The sequence below is a fragment of the Anas platyrhynchos genome, chromosome 3 (assembly GCF_047663525.1).
Source record: "Anas platyrhynchos isolate ZD024472 breed Pekin duck chromosome 3, IASCAAS_PekinDuck_T2T, whole genome shotgun sequence".
In the NCBI taxonomy this organism is placed as follows: domain Eukaryota; kingdom Metazoa; phylum Chordata; class Aves; order Anseriformes; family Anatidae; genus Anas; species Anas platyrhynchos.
The window spans coordinates 117,120,766-117,146,806 of NC_092589.1; the positions used below are offsets into that span (position 1 = coordinate 117,120,766).

Genomic DNA, 26,041 nt, shown 5'->3' on the forward strand with positions numbered 1-26,041 from the left:
AGGCTGTCCTTGTGTCTAGTGTTGGAAGTTTTCTGTAATTACCATCATATGCAGCTCCAGTCGTATCATCTTCCTAAAACATCCTACATTTGGGAGACTGGTTATCTTTGCTCTGATCCTAGGATGTGGCAATGGAGTCTCCCTCTCCATAGTCAAAGGAGAAAGAGCTTTGAGGGGCTGTGCCACCCACCTGGTGGCCAAGAGTAGGTACAAATTATCTGGGATAAGCATGAATCCTGATGGCTGGATTTACATGACTGTGCAAAGCAGCACTGTCACTCTGTCTCCTGTGTGCTGAGAATATGAACTGCACTGAACAGCAGCAGTCTGGATTTTAGAAAGTGGTAATGTAAAAATTGCAAATCCCTCAGCATTCCCAATTCCATGCTCCCAAGCCTATAGCTGCCTCACTTAAAGCCAGCTGAAGCATCTTTCCATCTTCCTTTAGTTTGCCTCCCAGTGCCCTGCCTTGCTTAACCCTCTTTGTACATTAAGCTCATGCCCTTCCTTTTCCCATGGCCTAGCTGAAAAATAACTTATTTTATAATGGGGTTCAGTTTCTCTGAGCTCAAATCCAGAATTTAGATGGCCACACAGATTGCACAGACAACCAGTGATAAGAAAAAAGGGGTGAGGGAAGGTGCTTTTTGTATCAATGAGATCCTAAATTGGTTTAAGCCCTTCACAAAACTACAGCCAAGAGTTAATCAGTTATTTAACTTCCAATTCACCCCTTAAGATAAAAGAAGGGTGCAATATTTTTTTTCTTAATGTGGATAATTCTTCAGAAGTGATAACCTTTGCTCTCTAAGCTCTCATCTTTAAAGGCTTGAGCACGTCACAAACTATTGAACTAATCATGTACCACAAGGCCTGAGTTTTATATTTTTGGGTGAGTTGTGAGGCTGGGAAAGGAATGTCTGGAGAACCTGCAGTTACATCACAGGAATTTGTTTTCAAAGGGATCATGTAATATTCACTAAATGGATTCAACCCCACGCCCCCAACCACACGACAAAATAAACCACCTCAAATCTGTGTTTTAAGAGTTAAAGTGAAATTTGTTTTTTAATTCAGTGATACTTTGCTCTGAAACACAGCTGAATGATTTCCCATGTTTAAAAGTTTGGAATGTGATTACTAAGTATTTAAGTTTTGATTAAAATTAACACTGAAGGTTTGTTTGTGTATGTTTTTGTTTGTTGTTGTTGTGGGGTTTTTGTTTGTCTTTTTGAGATAACAAAATTCAATGCTCTAACTGGGATCAATTGAAAAAAGAGTTTGCTTGAAACCACAATTCTACCCTGCCTACCATTTCATTTCCACACAGAAAGCCGTGAAATTTGGAGGCGTAATGACTGAAAGATACAGCATGGATGAGTCAGGTGTGGGAGTGCTTTCTATCCCCAAAGGGAACATGCCAAGATACATGAGCGTAGACTTGGGGAAATCACATTCAAAGCACAAGTTCCCCTGAGCCAGCCGACCAGATTGAGGGATGCTCACTACGATCCCACGTTTCCAGGCTGCTTCTGTCTGCCAGTTGGTGTCTGCATAATAAAGAGTCACAGATTTAAAACACCTTCACTTAAACTGATGTGAAATGGGATGCCCTTCCCAGTCCTGCAGGGAAATTGTGCCCTTGATCCCTTTGACCTCCATAAGTGGCTGCAGATGTACCGCCGCTGCTTACCCAGAAAGGAGCCACAGCACGGCTCGATGCTGAAGATCTCCGAGACATAGTGGATTAACAGCTCTGCCCTGCAAAACAAGCAACACAGAAGGTTTGGGTTTGTTTGGTTTTTGGGGAATTGTTTGTTTCTATTTTCCTCTCCTATTGCAATGCTGTTCTTTCCTCCTCAAAATTGGAGGGCCAAATGCCCACCCTTTGCTCTATTTCCCAAGGAACCAGAGCAACAAGACCACCCAGTTTTCCAGGAGATTTGAGCTATGTCTGTCAGGAACCTTGTCTATTGGCAGCCTGTGGGCCAAGTGCAGTCCGTGCAGCACAAATGAATTGCCTAAATGAAGAAACAAGAACGAGGGGGTTCTGCTAAACACATCCCAGTGTAGCCATGCCAACAGACAGGAGATCCCAGCTGCCTCCCCTCCTTTATTCCTACCATGGGAACTAAGTAGTGGAGATAACTGCAGCAAAAGGAAAATCAGGCATAACCTCCCAAAGCCCACTTGGACAGGCGTGTAGCTCTGCTTCTGTCCCACTTGCATCTATTTATCCTCCTCATCACCCTCCTTTCAAAAACAATCCCTGCCCTAAAAAGACATGGTACAGCAGCACACCTTCCCAAGCCTACAATCCATCCCACCAGAGATCAGAGTTGCCTTCTGAGACAATCCATCTCCCTCCACTCTCTGTTCCTGGAGACAAAGTGATGGTGCTGCTAACAGACTCCAATATCAGATGGGATGAAGCCCCGTGCATCATCCCTCTGACCACAGGCTTCCTACTTCTGAAGTCCATTGGTGCAACAAGCAGCTTAGGGTGGTTTTTGAGCAACATGTGCAGCCCCTTCCTCCTAATACCATTGTTTCAAGATCATTCCTAGCAATTGTCACAGATAAAAGCTGTGTAGCTGAGGAACAAAACTGTGCTGCTTGAGAATGCATTGCTGCTCTCACTTCCAGGTGGGTTTTCCCCTGCATTTCAATTCATTTGTATAGCATTTATCTAGGAAAAAACTCAGTGTCACCTTAAAATACAGGAATAGAATCATTTTAAAACTCTCCAAACAAAGCATTTTTTTCCAAACTAGCTTGTTTATTCTCATGAAAAAAGTGTTTCTTTTCTTCTGCTGTTTTCCTACAGCAGGATGTATCTGCATTTGACCTGAATTTGTGAATACCTTTGATTGCCTGAATATGCATTTTTCATCAAATCAGCTGTTTTTTTCTAAAATGTTTCTCTCCTGCCTCCTACTGATCTAAAGGGAGTTAATTGACTGGCATTAGCAGTTTGCTGACTTGAGTTCCACAGATCAATAAGTGCCTTGATAATTATTCATAATTTTATACCATACAGCAGATTTCACTGTTAGGCACAGGATTTGTGAGAACTCTTACCTTTATTTTCAGATTAACCCTAAAATACCAAATAGGATGGAGAAAGAAATTTATATCTTAAGTGAAGTGCACACTTTCACACTACCTGTTTGATGTGACAGCAACACCGTTGATGATGACAGAAACATTGTACCATCCTGCAGCCAAGGCTGGAAGGGTCACGTTAACACCATGGTCTGTCTGTGCTTGAATCTGTGCCCAGGAGTGCCCAATTTGGACCTTAACATCTGCCCCTCGGAAGCTGGTAAATGAGGATATTCCAATCTGAAGCTCCTGACCCCCTAGAGAAGAGAATTGATGAAAACATTTCAGTGTTTCTGGCAAGTTATTTTAGCACGTGTAAGCATCGCCTGAGGGTGAGTGTGGAGTCTCATCCTAGATCAGGTCCAGTCTTGTCCATCAGCCAAAACTAAAATCTAGGAAACTGCAGTGTTTCTGTGTCCTATTCATCCCTTGGCTTCCCTGATAAGATCATTACCCACCAAGGTTGTCTTGAGACATTAGTACTGTGAACTTGGCTATGCTCATCTAGAGCTACTTCTAGATAAGCTCAGTCTTCTAATAGATATTTAGGGTAAGATCTGTATGCCCTTAACATAAATGTCTATCCTAAATATCCACAGCTACTTAAGAGTCAAATCCAGACTTTCTAAAGCTCATGAACTGGAGCTGAGTGAGGGATTTCTCCTAAATCCCTGACAATGATCCACACCACACTTTCCAGCGCTAACTTCGGAGGTATTTAAACTTTAAAGGAGCCTCCCACAGCTAAATGAAAACTAAATGAAAATTTCCTTGAGTGCCTGAAGTCAGATGCTCATGAATACTCCAAAGCACCTTGTTTTCAGGAAACGGGTCACTCTCTCCTATTTAAGCTCAGTTGTGAGCTAAATTACATTCAGATGGGAGAGGGTACTTTCCCTTACTTGTGTATTCTGTAGTAATAGAAAAAGACAAGAAATGTAGGGAAGGGAATTTCATGACTTAAATTCCTCCTGAAATAGCTTAAAAATGTAGGCTGGTATGCTTCAGTGCAAATAAAGGCTCTGAGATAGCTATCTGCATTCAAGGAGGAGAAACAGAGCCTTTATGGCATGATTCATCTTATTCTGAGGAAGATACCCAAGATAGCTCTGCTGAATCCCACCACAAAAGTGCTAATTTCTCTTTGCAGACTACATAACAAACACAGGCAGAGACGTGTTCAGGAGGTAAATCTCATCCCACAGTCAGCTCCGAAGGATGTGGGTTCTGCTGCTCAGCAGCAGAAACACACAGGACCAAGAGTCTTCCACTACAATTCCCTACTGTCAGACAACTACACTACATAAATCCCTTTCCTAAATTTATCAGACAAAAGGTGTTAACAGCCCTTTACCATATACAGATTCTGCCCAGCCTGACACACCTGTTTACCCACAGCATTGATCCAGAATAATTACTGAGGACCAGCTGAGCCAGAACAGCTCCATTTCTGTGCACTCCTCTTCCACACTTCATCACAGAATCCTCTAGGTTGGAAGAGACCTCAAGATCATCGAATCCAACCTCTGACCTAACACTAACCAGTCCTCCACTAAACCATATCCCTAAACTCTACATCTAAACATCTTTTAAAGACCTCCAGGGATGGTGACTCCACCACCTCCCTGGGCAGCCCGTTCCAGTGCCTAACAACCCTTTCGGTAAAGAAGTTCTTCCTAACATCTAACCTAAAACTCCCCTGGCGCAGCTTTAGCCCATTCCCCCTCGTCCTGTCACCAGGCACATGGGAGAACAGACCAACCCCCACCTCGCTACAGCCTCCTTTAAGGTACCTGTAGAGAGCAATAAGGTCACCCCTGAGCCTCCTCTTCTCCAGGCTGAACAAGCCCAGCTCCCTCAGCTGCTCCTCATAAGACTTGCTCTCCAGACCCATCAACAACTTCGTCACCCTTCTCTGGACTCACTCAAGCACCTCGATGTCCTTCTTGTAGCGAGGGGCCCAAAACTGAACACAGTATTCAAGGTGTGGCCTTACCAGAGTGAAGTACAGGGGGACAATCACTTCCCTAGCCCTGCTGGCCACACTGTTTCTTGTGCAAGCCAGGATGCCGTTGGCCTTCTTGGCCACCTGAACACACTGCTGGCTCATATTCAGCCAACTATCAACCAGTACTCCCAGCTCCTTCTTTACCAGGCAGCTTTCCAACCACTCATCTCCCAGCCTGTAGCAGTGCTTGGGGTAAAATATTTTTTGTTTCCCGTAGAAATAAAATAAAAAAAGAGAAGGTCATATACGTGGTGGACACAAAAACAGCAAAGCTCCTTGCAGAGGACTCAAGCACAGAGCCAGAAAAAAAAAAAAAATCAGGTCCACAAATGCCAATAGGATATGAATGCACAGCAGCCCCAGCAGGGGTAAACACAGACTTATCCTTCACAGATAAAAAAGATGACCCTGCTCAGTCTCTTGGTAATACCACACCTATGTGGTCAAGCCCCTTGTGGCATGTACTGAAGCTCTTTGTGAATTCTCTGGAGAGTTACACAGATGGCTTGATATACCTAGGGATTAAAACATAATCCAAAACCAGAGGTGTACCCCACCACATCCCAAAAACAAGTTAGCCAGCAACCTCTCTAAATAGTCTTCTATTAAAGGAATTCTAAGCACTTAAAATCTAGAAGGCTATAAAGTCTAAAGACTTTACAACCAGCAAAACAACACAAAAAAGCTCAAGAAATATGAGAAACTGTCCCTAGCCCTGAAAAGCACTACACCTTACGTGCCTACTAATACTGTTATCAGATACTCACTGTCACTGGGAACTTGGGCGATGCCTTTCCCCTAAACCCTGCTCCATCGCTTTAACACCAAGGGCATAACTTTGATAATATTTGACATACAGGTAAATGCATAAGGTCACATTCACAGTAAGCCTCATAATTCTGCAAAAATCATAAGAGACCTAGAACCACAAAGCAAACACACAAAGTAGCATCATCTTCCTATCCATAAGCATGCTCTAAAAGTTACTCACCTGAAGAAGAGGTGCATGCATTAAAGGCACCTACTTACTATATAGCTTGCTTTACTCTAAAAAATCCTACTAGTTGTTACCTCAAAAAGATGTGCTTACCTCTCTCAACTTCAAAACACATCAGCCTATGCACTCTGACCCACCTAAAGAAGCATGCACCTGGCTGAAGGAAAAATAAAGCACTTACCCCAAAGAGCAGCTCAGGGGGAAAGAGCTCTCTGGTGGGCCACAGCTGGCCCACCTGGCACTCAACCTATCACCTGGGAAAGGGGTTGGACAAAGAAAAAAATGTAGAAATCAAGCAGAACAAGCAGCAGCTGTGTTGTTTTTGTTTATCTGGCTTAGCTTGACAGCATATAAAGCACAGCACAGAGAACTGGGCTGTTTTTAGAAGCAACAATTCCTGTGCTTTTGCTTCATCCTTGAATATTGAAAGAATAATCCAAGTAAGTAACTGAAACTATTTCAACTGGAATTAGCTCAAACCTTTCTTCACACTTTCTTTACACTCATGGTGGATGAAGACATCTCTATATCAATTCTTTTAGACTTATAGCTGTTTTATGCTCTCACCTTGTCCTAAACAGAGTGAGTTTTTATGAGTTAACTCATCCTTAACAGAGGCTCATATCCAAGTAGCAATTTTGTCCACCAAGCAGAGGCCAGGGTCATTTGGGTCTAACACAGCCCCCAAAGCTGGTACGAGCCCTGCAGCCTCCAAGAAACTCCACAAAGCAGGAGAGTCTCTACAAAGCTCCCCTCATCTCCCAGATCCTCTAAGCAGACCTGGAAACCAACAGATTTCAATTCAGCATGCACAGAGTCAAATAAAAGTTTGAAAGCCGGTGAAGCTGAATATATTAATAACATGAACTCTTTGGACTCTTGGTCAATTGTCAGCTTAATCCTAGATGCCTGGAAGGCATTGGTGTAATTTATTTATTCTTTTTATTACATAGGAGGAAAAAACTATATTAAAAGCTGAAGCCACGGAGGTTCTGAATAGATGATTGAACTCAGCCCCACCACCGTTCAGGAGACACTATAACATAGAGGAATTTCTTGCACCTTGGCTGCCTGCAGCTAGGAAAATCTCCCCTTGGTGCTATCATACCTGAATAATATTCAAATGGTAAAGGACGTTTTCTCTTATTTATGCATTCTGGAGTAATAGGAAATGACAAGGGCACTGGGGAAAGAAATGGAAATAGTAGGTGTGCGGCAAGAAGCCCACTTTATCACCAGCACAGTCATCTCATCCCTCACATCCCCACTAAGTCTGGCCATATCACTGAGCTGGGGGGAGCTTTGTTAAGATGTGTACTGGAGAGGTTGGAAAAAGAGAGAAAAAAATGAGTGTATCCTTGGAAAAAGGGGAATAGGATACATAGAAATCACAATCCTAAATAAAGCTATTCAAAAGACAGAAGTAATAAGTACTCCATGGTGTCTACTCAGAATTTTGCCCCTGCAAAGCCTGTGAAGTCTATGTTCATATTCAAAAGTAATGGTTCAACAGGTAAAAAAGAAGGAAACTGGCTTGGAAACAGTAACTACCAAAATGAGTACTGCCTCTCTTTTGCTTTCAGCAATCCAAAATGCATGTCACCCTCTGACTACAACCCACCCTTTGGGACCCTGGAGAAGTGCATTCTCCAAAGTTCATTTCTCCTGCCACTGAACCTTCTACCAAGAATGAGTGTGTGGGATTGTTTCAGAGCAAAGTTAGAGAAGCATAAACTCTAAAGGAACAACATACTGTACTTGAAACTCTGAAGACATGATTCATACTGGGCTAAGGCAAGCAACTCATTTTCTTATGTAAGATAGAGAAAAAAAAAGAAAAAAAAGAAATCAGGTGTGATCAGAACCTGCAGGGGGCACAAGGACTACAAGATAAAAGAAAACAACAAAAAAACAGCATAACATCACCAAACCCCATGGACCTCAATTCCTTCTGTCCCGCCACCGTCAGCAATAACAGCAGTTCTACAGATGATGTCCCATACACGTCCGCTTGCACATAAGCACTTTTCACCTGCTATGCCACTTCGGTTCCTGCTCAGTGATACAACAGTCGGGTTTAAGGAAGGGTCATACTGGAACAAGTTGGTGACTGTTGTTGATTGGTACCCAGAAACTAGCGTCACATGGACAGCAGTATCTTCTGCCCCCTGGAAACAGAAGCAAGGAAAACATCAAGGATAAAAGCTCACCAATACAAGAAAAATAGTTATTTCTTATATTCATGTATTCAGACATCTCCTACATTTAATAAGTCAGGCACATGGCACTGCCAAATTTGCATATACATTAGACTCAAATGTGTGTGTTTTTGTCTCTAAAGGCACGTCTATGGAGAATTATAAATCTCAAAACAATCACAGACCACGCAGATTTTTATTTGCTCTCTCTGCAATAGCTGAAGTCATAGGCATTGACTGTTATATCTCTACACTTAAATGGTTACATGTAATTTTGCCCTGCATCAATGAGCACTGCTGCTAAAAATCCTTAGGCATGTTTTTGCATGACACACATATAAAGTCCAGAGGAAGTCCAGATATAAACAGGACAACTTGGGGCTGTAGAGTGTTCAGCAATATGAGTAAGTGCAATTCTCCCAGGCATGTTTAATCTGCTAGCAGACACTGAGCTGAAAGGGGCAGCATGCAGTTTTCCTGGAGTTAAAAGCCCCATTTGTGTTTGCATGAGGTTTAGCTAGAGATCATGCAATCTGTTGGTTTTGTCAACTTAAACTGATTTTCAAAAATCTAACCATCTATTGTTGATTATGCTGGTCTAAACTGGAGTTTAGACTGTAGGTGGAGTCCAGGTTAAACTATCCCATAGCCTAAACTTGGCTGATAGACTACCATTTGCCCTTTCACAAGTGTAGCTCAGGCCAGGACAACATAGAAAGGCCTGTAAGCTCTCCCCATACAGCTGTCTGTAGCCAAAAATATGTGGTATCTTACCCGAGAGGGAACTTTACATTCAATTCTCGTTGAATTTCTGGCATTGTCCAAAATTGGGCAAGGCTGAGATCCAAACAACACCAGGTTTACCCCTTCCAGACCAGTCCCCCTGAGAGCCACTCTCAGTCCTCCTACAAAAACAATTATTCTGTTACTTCAAAGATGTGGAATGGCCTTTCTGTCATGCAAAAGATTCTTTATTAATAGCAGACTACAAAAGCAAGTCATGTCTACTGCCTGATCTGATGATGATCCGCTTCCACTTTGCTATGCCCTGGCTTCCTCTTTCACCCGAGATCCTTCTTGTTTTCAAATCCAATTTGAATTCTTGTCCATGATACCAGTGGACTGGGTTTGTTTCTCAGTTTATTTTTTAATGACATACTTATTTAAGCCAGCAAGGTCTGGTCTGTGATCTCCCCCTTAGAAAGATCCCCAGCTCAAGAATGAAATAAGGAAGGAAGGAAGAAACACTAAGAATGAAAAATGAGCTTAACACAGCAGGTGCTTTCACAGTTCAAATAGCTGCCAAGCACCCCGCTGTCAAAAAAGCCTGTAGCATGTGTCTAGGAAACTTAGGTTAGACAGGGGACTTGGCAGGGCTTGAGTCTTAGCAGAGTTGTGAGCAAAGTCAGGGGGCTCAATTCTGTGAAGGGCTGAGCAACCTCGGTTCTCATTTGTGTCAGCCAGCGCTAAGCATCCTCAGTCACATGCAAGATCACACCCAGCACAAGTTAGGCTTGCACTTGGCCTTTCTGCAGTGGCCAATTCCAGCAAATAGCCAAGGCGGCCCCTCTGCTTTTTCAAGCGAGCAGAACATTTCAAAGAGGAATAGAAAAGAGAAAAGTAACAGACATTAATGGAAATTCTAACCTGGACTTAGTCCTTTGATGTGGTTCAGAAGAAAAAAAATAAAATTAAAAAGTAAGAAAAATTCCTTAAAACTTACAGCTGTTTGCTCTAGGTAGAGTGCCAAGGACATTCTCGCTTCGGTAAGGCAGAGTTTTAGCACTAAGGCAGGACAGACAGGCTGCTCAGACAGGGATTTCATTATCGCAGTCACTCAATGTGCATGTGTTATCAGGGCCACATTATAACTACTGAGCTTTTATGATGCTTTTCATGTATGAGATAAATAAACTTCTATAGGAAAGACTATAATATTAGTGGCAGATTTCTTGGTATGTTTTCCTCAAAACATCATTTCCTCCTAATTCTGAGAACTACCGGAGAAGTCTAGAAGTATCATCCAGAATTCCTCTAACTGGCAGCAAAAGTGGGTAAACAGCAACCAGGTATGGTAACAGAAAGCTCATTCTGTTCTTGGGAGCACAGTAGTATCTTTGGAAAGTCATCCCACACTTACAGAAAGTTAGGTCATGGTGAACTCCCAGCATGGCACCTCTGAGACCAGTGATATTTTGACATGAATGACCTGATGCAGCAAAGAACAAGCTGCTTCTTGTCTCCTGCCCTGTACCATTAAGTTCGCATGACCAGAAACAAGGAAGAACTCAAAACTGAATCCACTTGGCTTATGTGATAGCTGTCAGATAAGGAGCCTCAGATTTAGAGTTCAAAATTCATGCATGTTGTGTAAAGACTAATGCTCTTAAGTTTTGATATCTACACATATCCATATGCAATGAAATACTACATATGTGCACTTTACGATAAGATTGAAGAGAGGTATTTTAAATGGAAGAAATTAAAAACACAGATGGAAGCTGTAATTCTTTCCAATTATAAATGTTCAAGGCATATGTAATGTAAGATAGCATTATACTTGCTTTCTTTTTAATGAGTGACAGATCACTGTAATTGGGAGAAGAGCTGGATTGTCAGGGAACAAAATGAGAAGCAAGACCCAAGCACTAAAACTTGTCATTGTTTTTTTCCCATTTTTTTTTCTTCATATGAATTAGAATGAGTCTCAACCTTATGCAGCATATAACTTTCATTAGGGAAAAAAACAGGAAAGAAAAGAACTAGGATAGTTTTCTTTCTATGCACCACAACAGGAATAGAGGACATCTTGATTTTCAGTTTAGGAATTCATACATTCTTCCAAGTCCACCCCAAGGCTCATCCACACAGGTTCACAGATCATAGTTCCCTCCTTCCAACCACTCCAAGAAGGCCATCTAACCATCTAAACACAGATGAGTTTTCCATTTTATCACTCAGAATAGAATAGAATCACCTCAATGGGACTGAGATTAACCAAAGTTTAGCCATTTCACAATTAGGCAAGATGAATCCAAATACTACCAATCCATGTGTCAAATGGACATAGGAAGACAAGCCACAAAACACCTTCCGAATTGCTGGAATGAATATACCTGCATTTAATTTTACTATTTATAAATGAAACTACTAAGAGAGGAGTTGGTTGCCCCCACAGAGAACCAAAGACTGACAGTCTTTACATTAAAAAATAATAATAATAAAAAAATAAAATAAAAAAAATAATCTTGCCTCAGTATTTTGTGGTACACAAAATATCCCCAGCTATGCTATTTATGTCAGATTAAGACCTTGGTTATGGAAGCAGGAAAACCAAAGCTATTAAAAGGCAAGACACAGAAAGCAGACATCCAATAGAGCCTTTCTGGAGTTCAGACCTACCAATCTCCGAAGCTCTAGGAGGCTCAATAGCTACCAGCTTGGGCTCAACTCTCAGGAAGATGCCTTCTCCTGTGCTGGCATTGAGTGCGAAGCCGTAAGGTCTCACTAGCAATGTCAAAAGGTAGACTCCAACTGGCAGCCTCTCCATATTGCAGACAACTTCAGTTTGATTCAAAGTTATGATGTGGCAGGTTGTGTTGTTCACCTCTACCTGCAGGGTAGTGTTCTGCTCAGTGAAACCAACACCCCTGATAACTACTGTGGCCTGAGATCCATCATCTGAAGGAATATAATCAAAAAAATGACTCATGAATTTTTGAGTAACAACGCACAGGATTTACTTTTAACCAACAGTTAAGAGTTTTTAGCATCCTCATCAGCACATTCTGGAAACTAGAACACTGATGATCTTCTCATTGACCCTCATAATGCCTATTTCTCTTTGTTCCTGCCCAGCTACTACCTTTTTCTTAACTTTAATTAAAAATAATTTGAACCAAGCCACCTTTTGCTCTGTTAAGCACCAAGCCTACCACTATTTCTCTCTAATTTGTGCCTCTACCATCCTCTTGCCTGTGCAAAACCGTATTTGCACTACATGCTCTAAGACCCAAACTGATCTTTACTTTATAAAATGTAGTTTCCCTAAAATCAGAAGTTTTTAAAAGAACACACAAAGTCATCAACAATCAACAGACCTTTTTCACAGAGACATGTTTCTCCCAATTTGTGCAGACACAAAACCCCTTTACCTGATGAATACTCCACATCACTGACTAAGGGTGTCATTTCCTGGCTGAACTGGAAAGAGCACAAACCTGAACAGTTTGCAGGGACATCATTCACCACCACCACCACCTGGAGATAGAGAGAAAAGTTACCCCTAAAGCAGTGAAGGAGGTGTTTTTCAAAGCCACATCTACCTGGCAGACAGCCCAGCATTGCTTCAGCTACAGAAAACAGCCTGACTGCACCAGCACACATCATCATCAGACAGCAATTTATCCTGCTGAAGTCTCATTACAGATTTCATTACAAAGCTTGCTAGGACTCATTTAGACAAAGCAGAGCACAGTGTTAGAAGCTGTATCCCCAACTTTTCTCAGTGTCTGCAGGATCTTATCTCCCATCTCTCTACGTCCCACAACTCTTCCCCACTCCTCTTCTTCTAGTTGCCCATTGAAGATCCTACTTTCCATACGCCATTTATTTCCACCCCACCTTGGAAAGAAGTTTATTATGTTTTAAAGCACCTTGCAAGACGGATTATAACTTTTCCCAGATTGCATCTATTCAGCATGTAGCCCTCAATTTTTAATTCCTCATTGTTCATGCTAAAACACGACAGCTGGACCATGACCTTGATCTCTGACATCAACTCCCTTCTCAGAAGACTAAACTGGCAAAGCATAAGGCAAAAGAGAGCCCTACTTTTCCTTCTCACAGAAGTTGTCCTGGTGTTGCCAGGACCAGGACATCCTGACACCCATGACACAAGTGCTTACAAATAAAAACATGCTGTCTCCAGGAGGGGAAAAAAAAAAAAAAAAGAAAAAAAAAAAGGCAGGATGACCTAGCCCCAGCTGCTGCTGAAGCCCTACAGCTGGGCTTTGAGCACTTGAGCACATCCAGCATTGCACTGTTATCAGTACAGCACCCCGCAGACTTTGCTGGAGGCAAATTCAGCAGGGCATGCTGGTCTGCAACACTTGTCTGTCCAGCAAACTTGTTCAGCCAGGAAGCCTTCCTTGTTTCTTTCACACATGAAGAATTGATATCTACAAAGACCAACTGACCTGGCCAGCCTGAAAACTGGTACCACATTTTACAGATCTGACTGGTTTATGGCAAAGCACAGAACAGATTTCTGAAAGCATTTAGCAGCAGAAGTGGGCCCCTGAACACCAGTTAGACTCCTGGATCTACAGGACTTGCGTGAATCAGTAGTAAGTATGACAGCACATTAACTCACCTGTGTTTGGTTATTGAAAGTAGCAAGCATGTCCCCAAAAATTGGCCCAATAAACACACCCCCATCATAAATCACACGACTAGAAATAGTTGGCTTCAGACCAGTGAGGTTTTCAGCAGAGACCTGGCAAAGAAAAAGAATTAGTTTATCACTACCCTATCCTGTGATTTGAGTTTAAAACCATTCCCCCAAAGTTTGTACAGAGTCATTACAAGGTGGTAAATAACTCCTGGAAACCTCTTCTCAAGCTTGACTCTTATCTCCAGGTTTGAGTTTTCATTACTCAAGTCCTCACAACACCTCTCTGTTCCCATTCCCACCTTGCAAGCTAGAAACTGAAGGTAAAGAGAAGCAGGAGCCAGATTTGCAAATAAATTTCTAATAGTCAATAAAATCATTTGAGACTTGGCATTGAAATGTATTTTAACATCTGCTTCTCAAAGACGTGACTTTGGGTGACACAAGGGCCTGTACTACTCCTAAAGATGCTCAAGCTTTTCCTCGTCATCCACCAAGCCATAGTCTTGAGCACAGAACCTTGTTGCTTCTTTGAAGATAATTTAACATTTGTAGAAGATGGATATACAAAGAAATAGGGTTTCTTTTGGGGGGAAGAGGAACTTAATTTGAGTCTTTATTCAAAACAGACCATTCTACCTGACACAAACTTAAACTTGATAAATAATGAGATGGGAGAATGTAAATTGGACCTTCATTTGAGACTTACGAGAACCAGATATGAACTCAATATGATTAGAAAAGTTCCCAGAAAAAAAAAAAAAAAAAAAAAAAAAACCTTTCTGGAAACGATATCACAAACCTTTACTGAGCTTCAGATATGGTACTGAAATATTATTGTGATTATAATAGTTTTCATTTCTGTATAGCATTCCTTATTGTGCAGACTGCAACAAAACACGGAAATTGCTTTCTTGCCTCATGATTTTGAAGAGCCAATTTCTCTTCCTGTTACTACAATTGTTTTTTTAATCATCTAATCTGGAGTTAAGCTGCTGTTGCTTAAACTACCACAGGTGCTCACGTAAAAACAAACACCAAGAGAATGAATCAGCTGTGGCCAAAGACATTGAAAGGGGTTCAAAATGGACGTTAGTAAAATAAGTTACTGTACACTAATAACATTGGGCAAGTCCCCAGTTTTTCTTTTCCAAGTGAGTGTCCAAATGCTTTCATAACAAGAGTTTGAGTCTTTGGTCACAACGAAGTCACTGGCTTTGAAGTATGGGGCTGTAGAGTTATCTGTGTTGTCTTGCAGAAGCTTGCGGAGATGGTGGGAGGAGATGTGCACGGAGACACCTGCAAAAGACATAGGGATGATGGTATCCATGGCTTTATGATGAGAGCACATCCTCCAGATCATAGAAAAGAAAGGTGTTTCATTTTTAGTACAAGAATGGGATGGTTCCAACCTCTGACTACAAAAAAGCAGTAGGGGGAAGTTTGCCGGATCTCAAATGTCAAAAAGACCTGCACTATTTAATCTAGGAACTTCATGAATATTCTCAGGTTGCATTTTCTTATTCTGTGATTTAACTTTATAGCTGGATCACCATTTCCTCAGTCAAGAGCTTTACTGTTGGCCTTGCTCAGATTAACCTGCTCGTTTTCATTCCAAGACTCTTCACGATAAAACCTAAAATGTCTAAAGGGTGAAAAATTCTAGTCAAGCAATTGTACACATGAAAGTTTTTTGGTATCTTCAAACCAAATATCAATCCTGGTAACCCCAGCAGAAGATGAATTTCCTGGTAAACTGCAAGGGTTTTGCTTGCAGGCAAGAGTTAATGAATGCAGGAGGAAACCCCAGGGGAGAATTATTCATTGCAAATTTGCAAAGTTTCTGGCAATGGAGAAAAGTTGTGGCTTGGGGAAATACCAGCACTGTCATAAAGAGGACAAGAAGTATATGTGCTGTAGAAACAGGGCAATGAAACCTTGGGATGTAAAATCCCTGTTCAGACTCTGATCCAAAGATCTTTAACATTAAGGTATTTTCTAGAGGACGTGTGCATTTTGGAACAATCCCATGGCTAATATCTAGAAATACTGCCCTCCATATAATCTTTAACTCCTCTCTTGGAGGACATCAGGTTGCAAAGATGCAACTATGACAATGCATTTAGCCTGCCAACCTGTACCCTGAGCATTTCCAAGGCTCATTTGTTCTCTCATCTTCACTTGGCTTGCTGCAAAGGGAATCCAAGACCTGTACTCGCATCGCATATTACCTGAAATCACTGTGCTGGCCAAGTGGACGCGGAAGGTCCCTCCAATAGGTGGAGATGACTTTTGCAGCCTCTGAGTGATGACACTGACTCTCACATCCTCTGTGGAGACATAGAGGTAGCCAACCTCCTCAGAGCCCTCGCAAAGCAAAGCACCTCTGTGTGACAGAGAGAGACCACAGCAAAACAAGAGCAGTCAGGACCCCCACTTGTGACACCTCTGTACCACCAGCAGCAGAGGGTCACCTGATGTGTGCATAACTCTTGAATGACCTAAGGAAAGCACATCTGTAGCTGTAATAGGCTTGGATACTCTCAGCCTATATCCCCATGATGCAAGTATTGCATACAACAGAAAATGATGAAAAACACCTTTTTTTTAACCTATGATGGGGGAAAAAAAAGTTCAAAAAAAAAAAAGCACCAAGTACAAGTGAATCCTGTCCCACAAAATGCATTTCTCAGGATCAATTCAATGCAGACAGATTCAATCAAAATTTTATCATCCCCAAATAATAGCAAGGAACACATACGAATATCTCGTATCAGAGCTCATCCAAAGCCTAATTTCTAAAACTTAAAATATTCTCTCCCTTGCCACTATTTTTTTTTTTTTCCCAAAAGAAAAGCGACGGTCTGTGGTACAATGATGCCACCATGTGGTTAAGAGTCTGGTTAACAGCTAAAGTCTCAGTCCAGCCACGACTTCTGCACAGCAAAATTTGCAAATCCAAAACCGAAAAACACTGAACCTTCTTATCTGACCTACAGGCAGTACGAACTTCAGGGATAGCTAATATTCCTGCCCCGATCACACAAATTTGTGTTAAAACAAAGCACAGCATGCACTCAGTTAAGAGAAAGAGCCAGCTTTGTTTTGAATATATCCAAAAATGTGTGCAGCCCACACACTTTTAAAGCTTGTGATCATTTATGTTTTGAGTCTACCTGGTTCCAGCATCACACTGATTTCTCTTACATCTTCCTCCGAGATGCAAACACTCAGCAGTGCCAAGCACTTTTTCCTGATGAGAGGTACTATAATCAATTTATCTCTTAATCCTCTTTTTTGATAAACTGAACAGATTGAGCTTCCTACACCTTTTCCTCCCAGGCATTTCCTTCAGTTCTATAATCATGCTTATGGCTTTTTTTCCCAGATTTTCTAAAACCCTTTGAAAAAAAGATGTGCTCATCAGTGCTGTATGTAGCATTCTAATGCCAGTCTTAAGGCTACACACAGATGTAAAAATATCTCCCCTTTCTTGATTAAACCTCTGTTTATACACAAACCTCACAGACATTTCCCTTTATTCTCATCCTTGTCTTCACTATTGGTGGTTTCTGCCAAAATACCACATAAGTTACGTCTGACTCTGGCAATTAAATGCACTTTTCAAGGTGACACTTCAAGTCAAATCCTTCTATGCTGTGCTGGCTCTCTAAATTGACCTCTACAAAATACCTAGGTCTGAATGTGGTTTAACATTTATCAAATGATGTCTTAGATTTGTGCTCTGCAGGACAATGGTCTGAAGTGCTGCAGAGCAGATAACATATTGGGAAAATGGACAAACTGCAGCATGCTGGCCTTTTCCTTTGTGAGAACTGAGACTATGTGAACCCTAAGGGAGGACGGGTGAATTCACCAAAGCCATGGATTTCACCAGGAAGTTCAAGGATTTGGCTGTTCTGGGAACCAGACCTAACAGCCTAATTTCCCTCAGATCTAAACCACCTCTGACAGAAGAATTTAACTGTATTCAGAGTGGTCAGAACTAATGACACATTGCTTTGTTTTTACTTGAAGAAGGAGTCAACTCAGAAGTTGGTAAGAAACCAACTTAAGTTACAGCAGACTGAGGTTCACTTTCTGAAGGGATGCTGCTTCTACATGATTGACACAGCTCAGAGCATCCAGAGCATGCTGAGACCAAAATCTGGTATCCTAATAAAGAGCTGAATGCCATCTACTGAATACAGCTATATGGGCAATCTGCAGCAGCCTGACCACAGCCTGAACAGAGGTCATCTGAGATGCCTAGAGGAGAAAACTCCAAAGAAAGCACATGGATTGCTAAGCAGGACCAGACTCATGACTCTTATGTTCTGTCTGAGAAGACAACAAGCTCCAGACACAGCAGGAACATGAAGAGGTAATTATAAGGTATGAGATAAAGTCACTGTCCCTACCTTAGGGAGAGAAGGGGCAAACTGGCACCACAGCCAGAGGCGAGCCAGGACACATTGTAAGTGGGAGAAGACCCCACCACAGTCACTGCTTCTATGATCCTCCCACCTAGCCAAGGTGGCTTGGGATCCCTCTGAGAAACTGAAAGAGAAAGAGTACAAGCATTCATCAGATACAGGAGAACAGATGTTAGTATGTATATGTTATTGCCATTTCAGAGCTGGAAACATATCTAACTTTTTTCTTTTTTTTTTTTTTTTGTGGTTAACGTTTTTGTTTTTTTGGCAGGGGAAGAGCATTCAAGAGTTACATTTATAGAAACACATTTTCAAAGAAGCCAAGAAGGCTGATGTTTGGCAATTACTTCTTGATTGTTTTCACACACAAAACAAAAAAAACATCAGTTAAAGGAAATAAAGGAGATTGTTGTGCCTGTTATGAAACTCCCTTCTCCTTTGGAATAGTTTTAAGCAGACCCATTATTAACGCTTAGCATGGAAGAACCTGAAAAGACAGCAACATTAACAAGAATTGAAAAACTGACTCTTTTACCAGTCACAGCTCTGTCTGTGATGATGACTTCATCGAGGTAAAATGACCCAGGGGTTTCCTTTTGCAGCGTAGGACTCAGCAAATCAATCTGATGCACAAACACCGGGGAGGTGGCAGGGAGGTCCTGGAGTAGCATGGAGTGATTCACACATCCCCTCCAGACATTGGTGCAGGTGAACATCCAGCTAGAAGACAACAAGGTTGTGCAATCCCTGTTTTGCTGCGGGGTAGTTACAGTAAGTGAATTCAGAGGTGCTTTGTGAAGCTTTCAGATGACCTCGGGTGCTGCTGTTATTACCCATACACAACACATTCACTCAATGGCCTGTGGTCACTCTCTACAAGTCTCGGTTGGATGCCCCACAGAAATAAACCTTTAGATATCTACTTATGCATCCTCCTGCACCACAAGTCTGCATGTGGGAATGACTACTGCTGCTCTATTTTTGGTATAAGCACGGCCACAGCATCAGTGACCTCAACAGAGGTTAATCCAGAGTTCAGAGCCTTTGGGAGTTCCAGACAACTGCTCAGTGCCCCCAGCTCTCTCCATCATGTAGTAACATCACACCAAGCCCCCTCCTCCTTTTCAGAGGTACACACACTCCTCACAAACCTTACATAGAACCCAGGCTTCCAATTTCACTTTCTGAAGTTCTTCAGATTGCTGTGGGTTTTTTGTTTGTTTGTTTGTTTTTGTGCGTGTAAGCATATGTGCAGGGTTGTTTTTTGTTTGTTTGTGTTTGTTTGGTTGTTTTTTTAAAAAAAAATCTGCCTGCCTGTAACTTCACATCACCAACGTTTCCCACCAGTAATGTTTCTCACCCATATGTTCTAGGTGAAACAAAAATCAAAAACTACACCAACGTTCCAAGCTTTGATAATGTTTTTGTGAGATCCCTGGAGGAAAAAAAAAAATAAAAAAAAACATGTTTTTGTTTCACTGCCAAAAATCCTTTGAGTGTTGCCAAAGAAGCCAGGAACTTAAAATCTTCAGGAACTTTCTGGGGGCTTCTAAAGACAGAACAAAATCTCCAGCCAGTGTGCATTACTGTGGTGAAATTGTTTATGTAACAAGAACATGCAAATCTACTCTAAAAGTCCCCAAAAACTGTGTAAGCACATTCCAGGCATGTCTGTGCAGGGACACAGCATGTCAGCTTACCCCTATTGACAATTTATACCTAGACAAATAAGAACTTGCTGCTCCCCCTTTTCCTAGTACACCTCATTACTGTGTCATCTCTGTATTGTAAGTGTGTGGATACCTTTTGTGGTCAGTTTCATTGAAATCCCATAGGCAAGTGAGATTCCTCTTCACTGAACATAAAGAAACATTGGTGTAGGACACTGAGATACGAAAGATGCGGCTCATATGACCTTTATGTGCAAAACACACCTGAAAAAAAAAAGAAAAAAAAAAAAAGAAGAAAAACATAAATTTGTATTTATAATGTCTGCAGAAGAGATTGTATCATGATTGAATCCTGGTTTACATTAGTAGGGAAGCATTTTGTTCAAGGTGAGCCACTAAAGCCCACTCCTTAAGGACAGATTGCCCCAGAGGAGACAGGGCACTGGCACCCAGGTGGCCTTTGTGTCACCACATAGCCTCAGAGCCTTCAGGCTTCAGTGAGATTTGGGGGCATAGGATAGCCGGGAAATGTCAACAGGGATTTCAAGAAGCTGAGGGTAAGGAAAGCAGACTGAAGGAGCTGGTAAGATAAAAAAATTGGGGTGGGTGTCAGGTAGGGTAATAAGAGTAAAAGAAGTTTATGAAGGAGAGATGGAAGGAGTGTCTGAAAGGACTTCAGGAGGTTTTGGGAAGGAGTTTCTCCCTCCCTCCTCTTTCCTGTCAATCCACAACTATTCACCTCCCCCCAGGTGGCAAGAAAGGGGTGACAGAAAGGGTTGAAATCATAAACATAATCCTATTAAGAGCAGATGTAGAAAACAGGCAAAAAAGTGATCCAGAGCAGACCCCCAGATATCAAGGTGGGTTTGTGGTTGTTTTGTTTTAGGGAGGTTGATTCTGTCAAGAATTGGCTATTCTCACATCTTCCATCCTCTCTTAACACCATCTCACTTCTTCCTTTCTCTCCCTGCAGGCTGCATCCCCAGGAGCAGAGGCCAGACAGATGTATTAAGCAATATCCACGTATCAGGGACCTCAAATTGTTCTCCCAATCAACCAAAGACACTGCTCTGTCTACAAGCACAGCCCAAAGACACAGTCTTCTGCAGTTCTGGGGGAAATCTAAATAGACAGGATGATTTTACAATCCTGACTTGGCTCTGAGTATTCACTCCCCAGTACAATCAACTCAGCTTGAGCAGCCACTCACGTGTGTGTATTCAGTAAGATCATATCTTGTTAGGGTTGATGGGGAAGTTTTCACCAGCTGGCTTGGTCTGCGAATGCTGAACCTCCCACAGAAGGGCTCCGTTCCACTAACAACATGTCCTGTGGTAACAGAGGCTCTTGTACCTAACAGAGAAAAAAAAAAAAAAAAGGATGAAAGACTTGAAAAGGATTCAGAAGACACCAGTACCATCAAGGTGCTCATGAAAATACAGGAAATGGGTTTCCAAAATTTGTCAGACACAGTCCTACCCTTGAGTAAATAGATGACAAAAATTTGCAGGGCTGTCAGAACCCTAAACTAGGGGACAAAAGACAAGAGAGCATCAGATCCCTGAACTGACCCGTAAGCCTCATGGAAAATACCACTGTCTTTAGCCAGATAGAGTATGTTTGAGTAAAACCACTCATCTCTTCTAGAAAGCACCCAGGCAAGGCTGAAAATTGATATATAAGGCAACAGAGAATCCACCTTCCTCTTTAGGATTTTTGTTCCATTGAGTTATCAACCTTGCTGCCAAAAAGTTACTAGGATTCCTCCTGTTCCTAGTAAATAAAAGGCTTTCTTCCAACTGTACATACTGCATATTCATCTTTTCTTCCACTCTGAGAAATAAAGCCTGCCAAGTGAAGTTAATAGCAGAATCTTAAATCAAGGAGCTGTGATTCTTTACGCAAAGGGTGTTGGGCCTGTGGGAATCTCTGTTGGAAGATAGCATGAATGCAATTGTCAAGCTGTGTTCAAGAGCTACGTAAGCACAGGGAAGGGAGAACTTCTGAAGGTAGTTGAATGGAAAAAAAAAAAAAAGAAAAAAAAAAACACCACTTGCTCAGGAAATTCATTGAGTCAAAAATACTTCAGATCTAGAGAGAATTAATGGTGAGTTATTATACACGGTCATCCAATTTTTACTCTTCCCTAGGCATCCGTTTTGGTTTCTGCCGAAGGCAGCATGCTGGGCTAGATGGACCCTGGCTCTGAACACATCTGGCTGTTCTTTTACTATCCTGGAATCCATTCACCACAATTTCACCACAGTTCTGCCTTTAAATTTTCTACATTTTACAGCCATCAATGAAAACTCAAGTTCTCCTTTGTTCTATTTGCTACGTATCAGTTTTCCTTCCCACTTCACTGTTGAACCCCTGTTAACTTTCCTCTCTTTTGCTGGCAGAACTGGAGCACTGGGATCACATAATTAGACTAAGAATGTCCAATCACTGTTTCCAGTTTTCTGCTTAATAATTCCCTTCATCCCCACCCACTCAAATGAAATCATTGCTTTCATCCACTCGGATGAGTCAGTCACCAAATATACATATTACTGGCTGGGTCCTGTTCTCTCTGTCCTGAATACAAGGGAATAATGTGGGTTTTTTAGGTTTTTTAGACAATAGTGGACTTTTTGGCATAGGATTAGTATATGCTTATTGATATTGGAAATGTAAAATAGAGTAAGCTTCTGATGTGTGCAATACTTTCATGTTAGAAAACCTTTTTTTTTTTTCTTTAAACAGAAGCTGATGTTTTATACCTTGCCTGACCTGCCAAGGATACCACAGATATGTGCATCGTTTCACTTCCAGTCGTTGAGAAACACTGAAAGAAAAAGTCCTCTAGAGTTATAATCAGGCTATATCCTGAGCTATAGCTATGGGCTACACTAGATCTGCTTCCTCAGCACACATACTGAAACATGAATAATTTCACATGCCCCAGGACTTGCCTTTTTCATCTGTGCTCCTAATGTTTCTAACCACCGACACATATAACCTGCTTTGATAAGCTTGTTGCATCAGAATAAATACAAATAAATGTGTGCATAGCTCCATTAAAAGTGTGAATTTACTGTCATTAAAAGTTTAAAGTACGTTTATATCAGAAAAAGGAAATTAACTCTCTCAGTAAATACTGCTTATTTGTTAAAGGAAATTACTACCTTCTTTCTCAAACCCATCACGGAAAAGGATTTTAGCAGAAGTTGGCTCCGTGTCACATCCTACTGAAAGAAGTTCCTCTATTGCTGTTTGGACCTTAAAGAAAAGTGAAAAGCAGTCACAGTACAAGGGTGCCTGGCTCAATTCAGCAGAGAGTTTCAACACGTGTGTCACTGCATTTTTCATCAGCTGTGGACTGGTGACAAGGTGGCTCTGACTGAGCAGGTAGGCAAGTGATTGAGAGTAAAATTTTGATTTGAGGCTCAGCACAGACAGAGCCTCAAACTGGACATCTAAGATACTTTAGGGAGTGTGAGGCATCGTTAGCAGCCTACTCAGGAAGGGACAGATTTCTTAAAAGAGCCTGGTTAATGTGCAGTGCGTGTGCAACACGCAGGTGAAGACTGAGGGTCTGGTGTCTGAAGGCACTACACACTTCTCTGCAGACCTGACAGGCCAAGAGCAGAAGCTGTGATGCGTTTAGAATATCCCCGGAGTCACACACCCCAGAAAATCTCAGAGACATTCCCAGTAACAAAAATCTCCACTAGCTCACGTAAAATGCACCTCAGCCTTTGGGCCGAACATTTCATTTGGTATTATCTGTCAATCTGGCTGTCAATTACCAGAGCTTCACCAGTTACAGCCAGCAGAGGACTGGGTGTCTGTGCCTAATGACACCTACCTGCTGAGCAGTAGCATTCGTGTGGATCATTTTGCGGAGGACGTTGTTCCCGGAGATACTGAACCACCCTGTACCAGTCACAGTCAGCATCTGCCAAGCAAATAATGGAACGTATGGATGAAAACAGGCACAAGCTGCATGAGACACAAAGACTTCAAGCCTGCTACGTGGATCATTTACCAGGGAGGAACTTACAGCAAACGTGTCCTTTCAAACCTCTGTAAAGAGGCCCTTCAGCTACTCTTAAACTATGCTCACTTTCCACGGTCTCTCTTGACACACACCTGGGGCTCCGGTTCTCAAACTAACAGTAGCACAAGTGATACACAATTTGCACAGAAATGCTGAAAGTTGTGAAAGTCATGAATGATCCTACAGCCCTGAGGTTCAGCCACAAGGACAGACTTCCTCAGCACAAGCACTTCATCAAGCTGGAAGTTTCTAGCACCCAATTACAATATACATGTAGACTCGTTCTGATAACACACACAGTTCTCTGTCATTAGGTGGGGGGGAAAAAAAAATAGAATCTATCCCAAGACTGTATTAATTAGCATGAGGAACAAGGTAATGAGCAAGGTAAAATCTGAGGGGAGTAAGCATTGCTTGCACTTTAACATATTAGCAAATTATAACAAAACCATAAAAATATCCTCCTACCAATGAGTGAGAAAGCCACAGACACCTTCAGTTCCCATGACGGTATTTATCAACTAACTCAGCAGGTTAAAACAAGGGGGGAACAAGACCTTTACCATTAGGATTTGCTGCCACCCATGTCAATTGAATCAGGGTAGTCTACCTCCCACAGAATGGTGTAGGTTGGAAGGAACCCCAGGGCCAAGCAGGCAGCACTGACCTGCACTTCTGGAAGATGCAAGGCACGAGCCCGAATTTCGTGTCTCTCCCTGTAGTAGCTGTTCACCACCTGGGGATTCAGCCAGGTGTTATGTATCTGGACTCCAACTCTCATCCCATTGCTGGGTGTCTTTCCATGATGTAGTGCTTCCAGGTAGTACCTGAGGCCACCAGTTAGCTCGAATTTCTGGGATTTTGGCTGCCAGCTTTCACTCCAGTTCTTCACCCAGTTCCCGGACCATTCAGAATTGCCAGCAGGGATAGAAGCTATTCTCACCTGTGTCCAAACCAACCAAATCAATCAGAGGCATTTCTCTAGCACCAAAATACAACACCCACAGCTCCAAAACCAGACCTGTGCTTTTGGCTGATATCAGTGGGTTGGTGGTTGGTGTTCTTTTCTATTCTACAGGGAAAAAAAAAAAATATCTCAAAGAACTTTGATTTAAGGCTTAATACCACAATAAATATAATTCTTATGGCTGACCCTAGCCCCAGCAGCAGTTCCCCATGTAGCTTTGCAAGGATGTCTTCAGTTCTGGTCCCTTAAATACAAACAAAAATGTCTTCAGGAAAAGAAATTCAAAGACTCTGGATGTTACGGTGAGCCCTTCATGAGCTGGGCAGCTGATAGGGCTGATGTAAAATGCCAACTACAATCATAAAAGTTTAACTTTCCAACAGACGTACAATAAGGGCCAACAAGCCAATTCATGTTGGGGGAATTCCTGCTTGTGATGACCTTAATTAAAACTCCTTCCTATTGTTACCTCCTTATTTTTCTCTGTACCAGAAGTAATACCTTGTTTCCTGGATCTTCAGATAAACTCAGGTACAGAGATGCCTGTCCATCTGCCTGAATCCAGAAGGTGTAATTGTTGGTCTGAGGAGCCACAAAAAATCCACGAAGCCTGGAGCTAAGCAAAAGCAGAACGTCTGTAACGTGCAAAAGAGTTACTGTAAAATCCCTGCCACCCTGCACTCCACCTCCATGCATACATCAAGTAACAAGGGAAGGGCACAGGACCAAGTAATAATGATACACCCTCAGATTTTAAAACTAGAAGAACCTCAAAATGACCAATTTTCACATGTTACAGTGCTCATGTTTCACAGAAGTTTTCAAAAAGAAGAAAAAAGCAGCTTCATGAAAATAAGTAGGGTTCTGTTGGTGGTTACACCTGGTTTGTACATTTCTTCTAAAGCAAAGTCTTACCCCTGAATAGGCAGGAAAATGCTCAAGATCTCTCACAAGATCAACTAAAAAAAGTACAGAGATGACAGAAAAATGAAAATGTCCATGAGCATTGCACAGCTCTTCATAGGTGCATCTCAAGAGGCAGACGCAGTGGCCACCAACGCAGCTCAGACATTTCTGTAGCCTGGGGCAAATCACTTTATTTCCACTGGCACCACCTGAGCTGCAGTTGCCAGCATCATCCAAGGATGTGACCCCTCTGCATCTGGCCAGAGCACCAGCCCAAGACAGACTGACTACAGCTCCTTCTACCACCGCAGCAATTTCTT

At 42.0% G+C, this 26,041-nt stretch overlaps 1 protein-coding gene and 1 long non-coding RNA gene across 11 annotated transcripts in view; one reads left to right on the forward strand and one right to left on the reverse strand.

The window, feature by feature from the left end:
• The window catches only part of PKHD1 (PKHD1 ciliary IPT domain containing fibrocystin/polyductin), a 256,540-nt gene that overhangs the window by 211,623 nt on the left and 18,876 nt on the right, over window positions 1–26,041 (reverse strand). For 8 of the 9 annotated variants that reach the window (XR_005264657.1, XR_011808607.1, XR_005264658.2 and 5 more), the window contains 17 exons: window positions 25,317–25,431; window positions 24,516–24,791; window positions 23,657–23,746; window positions 22,974–23,067; window positions 21,017–21,159; window positions 19,940–20,070; window positions 18,672–18,856; window positions 18,122–18,260; window positions 15,932–16,086; window positions 14,815–14,999; window positions 13,683–13,805; window positions 12,463–12,568; window positions 11,711–11,989; window positions 9,083–9,213; window positions 8,143–8,278; window positions 3,167–3,362; window positions 1,694–1,761 (listed from right to left, as the gene is read on the reverse strand). Coding sequence is in view for 6 of the 9 variants with exons in the window: in XM_038177367.2 (XP_038033295.1) it covers window positions 1,694–1,761; window positions 3,167–3,362; window positions 8,143–8,278; window positions 9,083–9,213; window positions 11,711–11,989; window positions 12,463–12,568; window positions 13,683–13,805; window positions 14,815–14,999; window positions 15,932–16,086; window positions 18,122–18,260; window positions 18,672–18,856; window positions 19,940–20,070; window positions 21,017–21,159; window positions 22,974–23,067; window positions 23,657–23,746; window positions 24,516–24,791; window positions 25,317–25,431 (2,552 nt within the window). In the remaining 3 variants the exon portion in view is untranslated. The remainder of the gene's footprint in view (window positions 1–1,693; window positions 1,762–3,166; window positions 3,363–8,142; window positions 8,279–9,082; window positions 9,214–11,710; window positions 11,990–12,462; window positions 12,569–13,682; window positions 13,806–14,814; window positions 15,000–15,931; window positions 16,087–18,121; window positions 18,261–18,671; window positions 18,857–19,939; window positions 20,071–21,016; window positions 21,160–22,973; window positions 23,068–23,656; window positions 23,747–24,515; window positions 24,792–25,316; window positions 25,432–26,041) is intronic. The other variant, XM_038177366.2, reaches the window with a different exon arrangement.
• LOC110351726 (uncharacterized) lies at window positions 6,462–8,103 on the forward strand. Of its 2 annotated transcripts, XR_002399512.4 has the most exons (3): window positions 6,462–6,550; window positions 7,064–7,236; window positions 7,694–8,103. It is a non-coding gene; the product is annotated as an uncharacterized lncRNA (long non-coding RNA). The 2 variants fall into 2 exon arrangements; XR_002399511.4 differs by having other exon boundaries at window positions 7,064–8,103.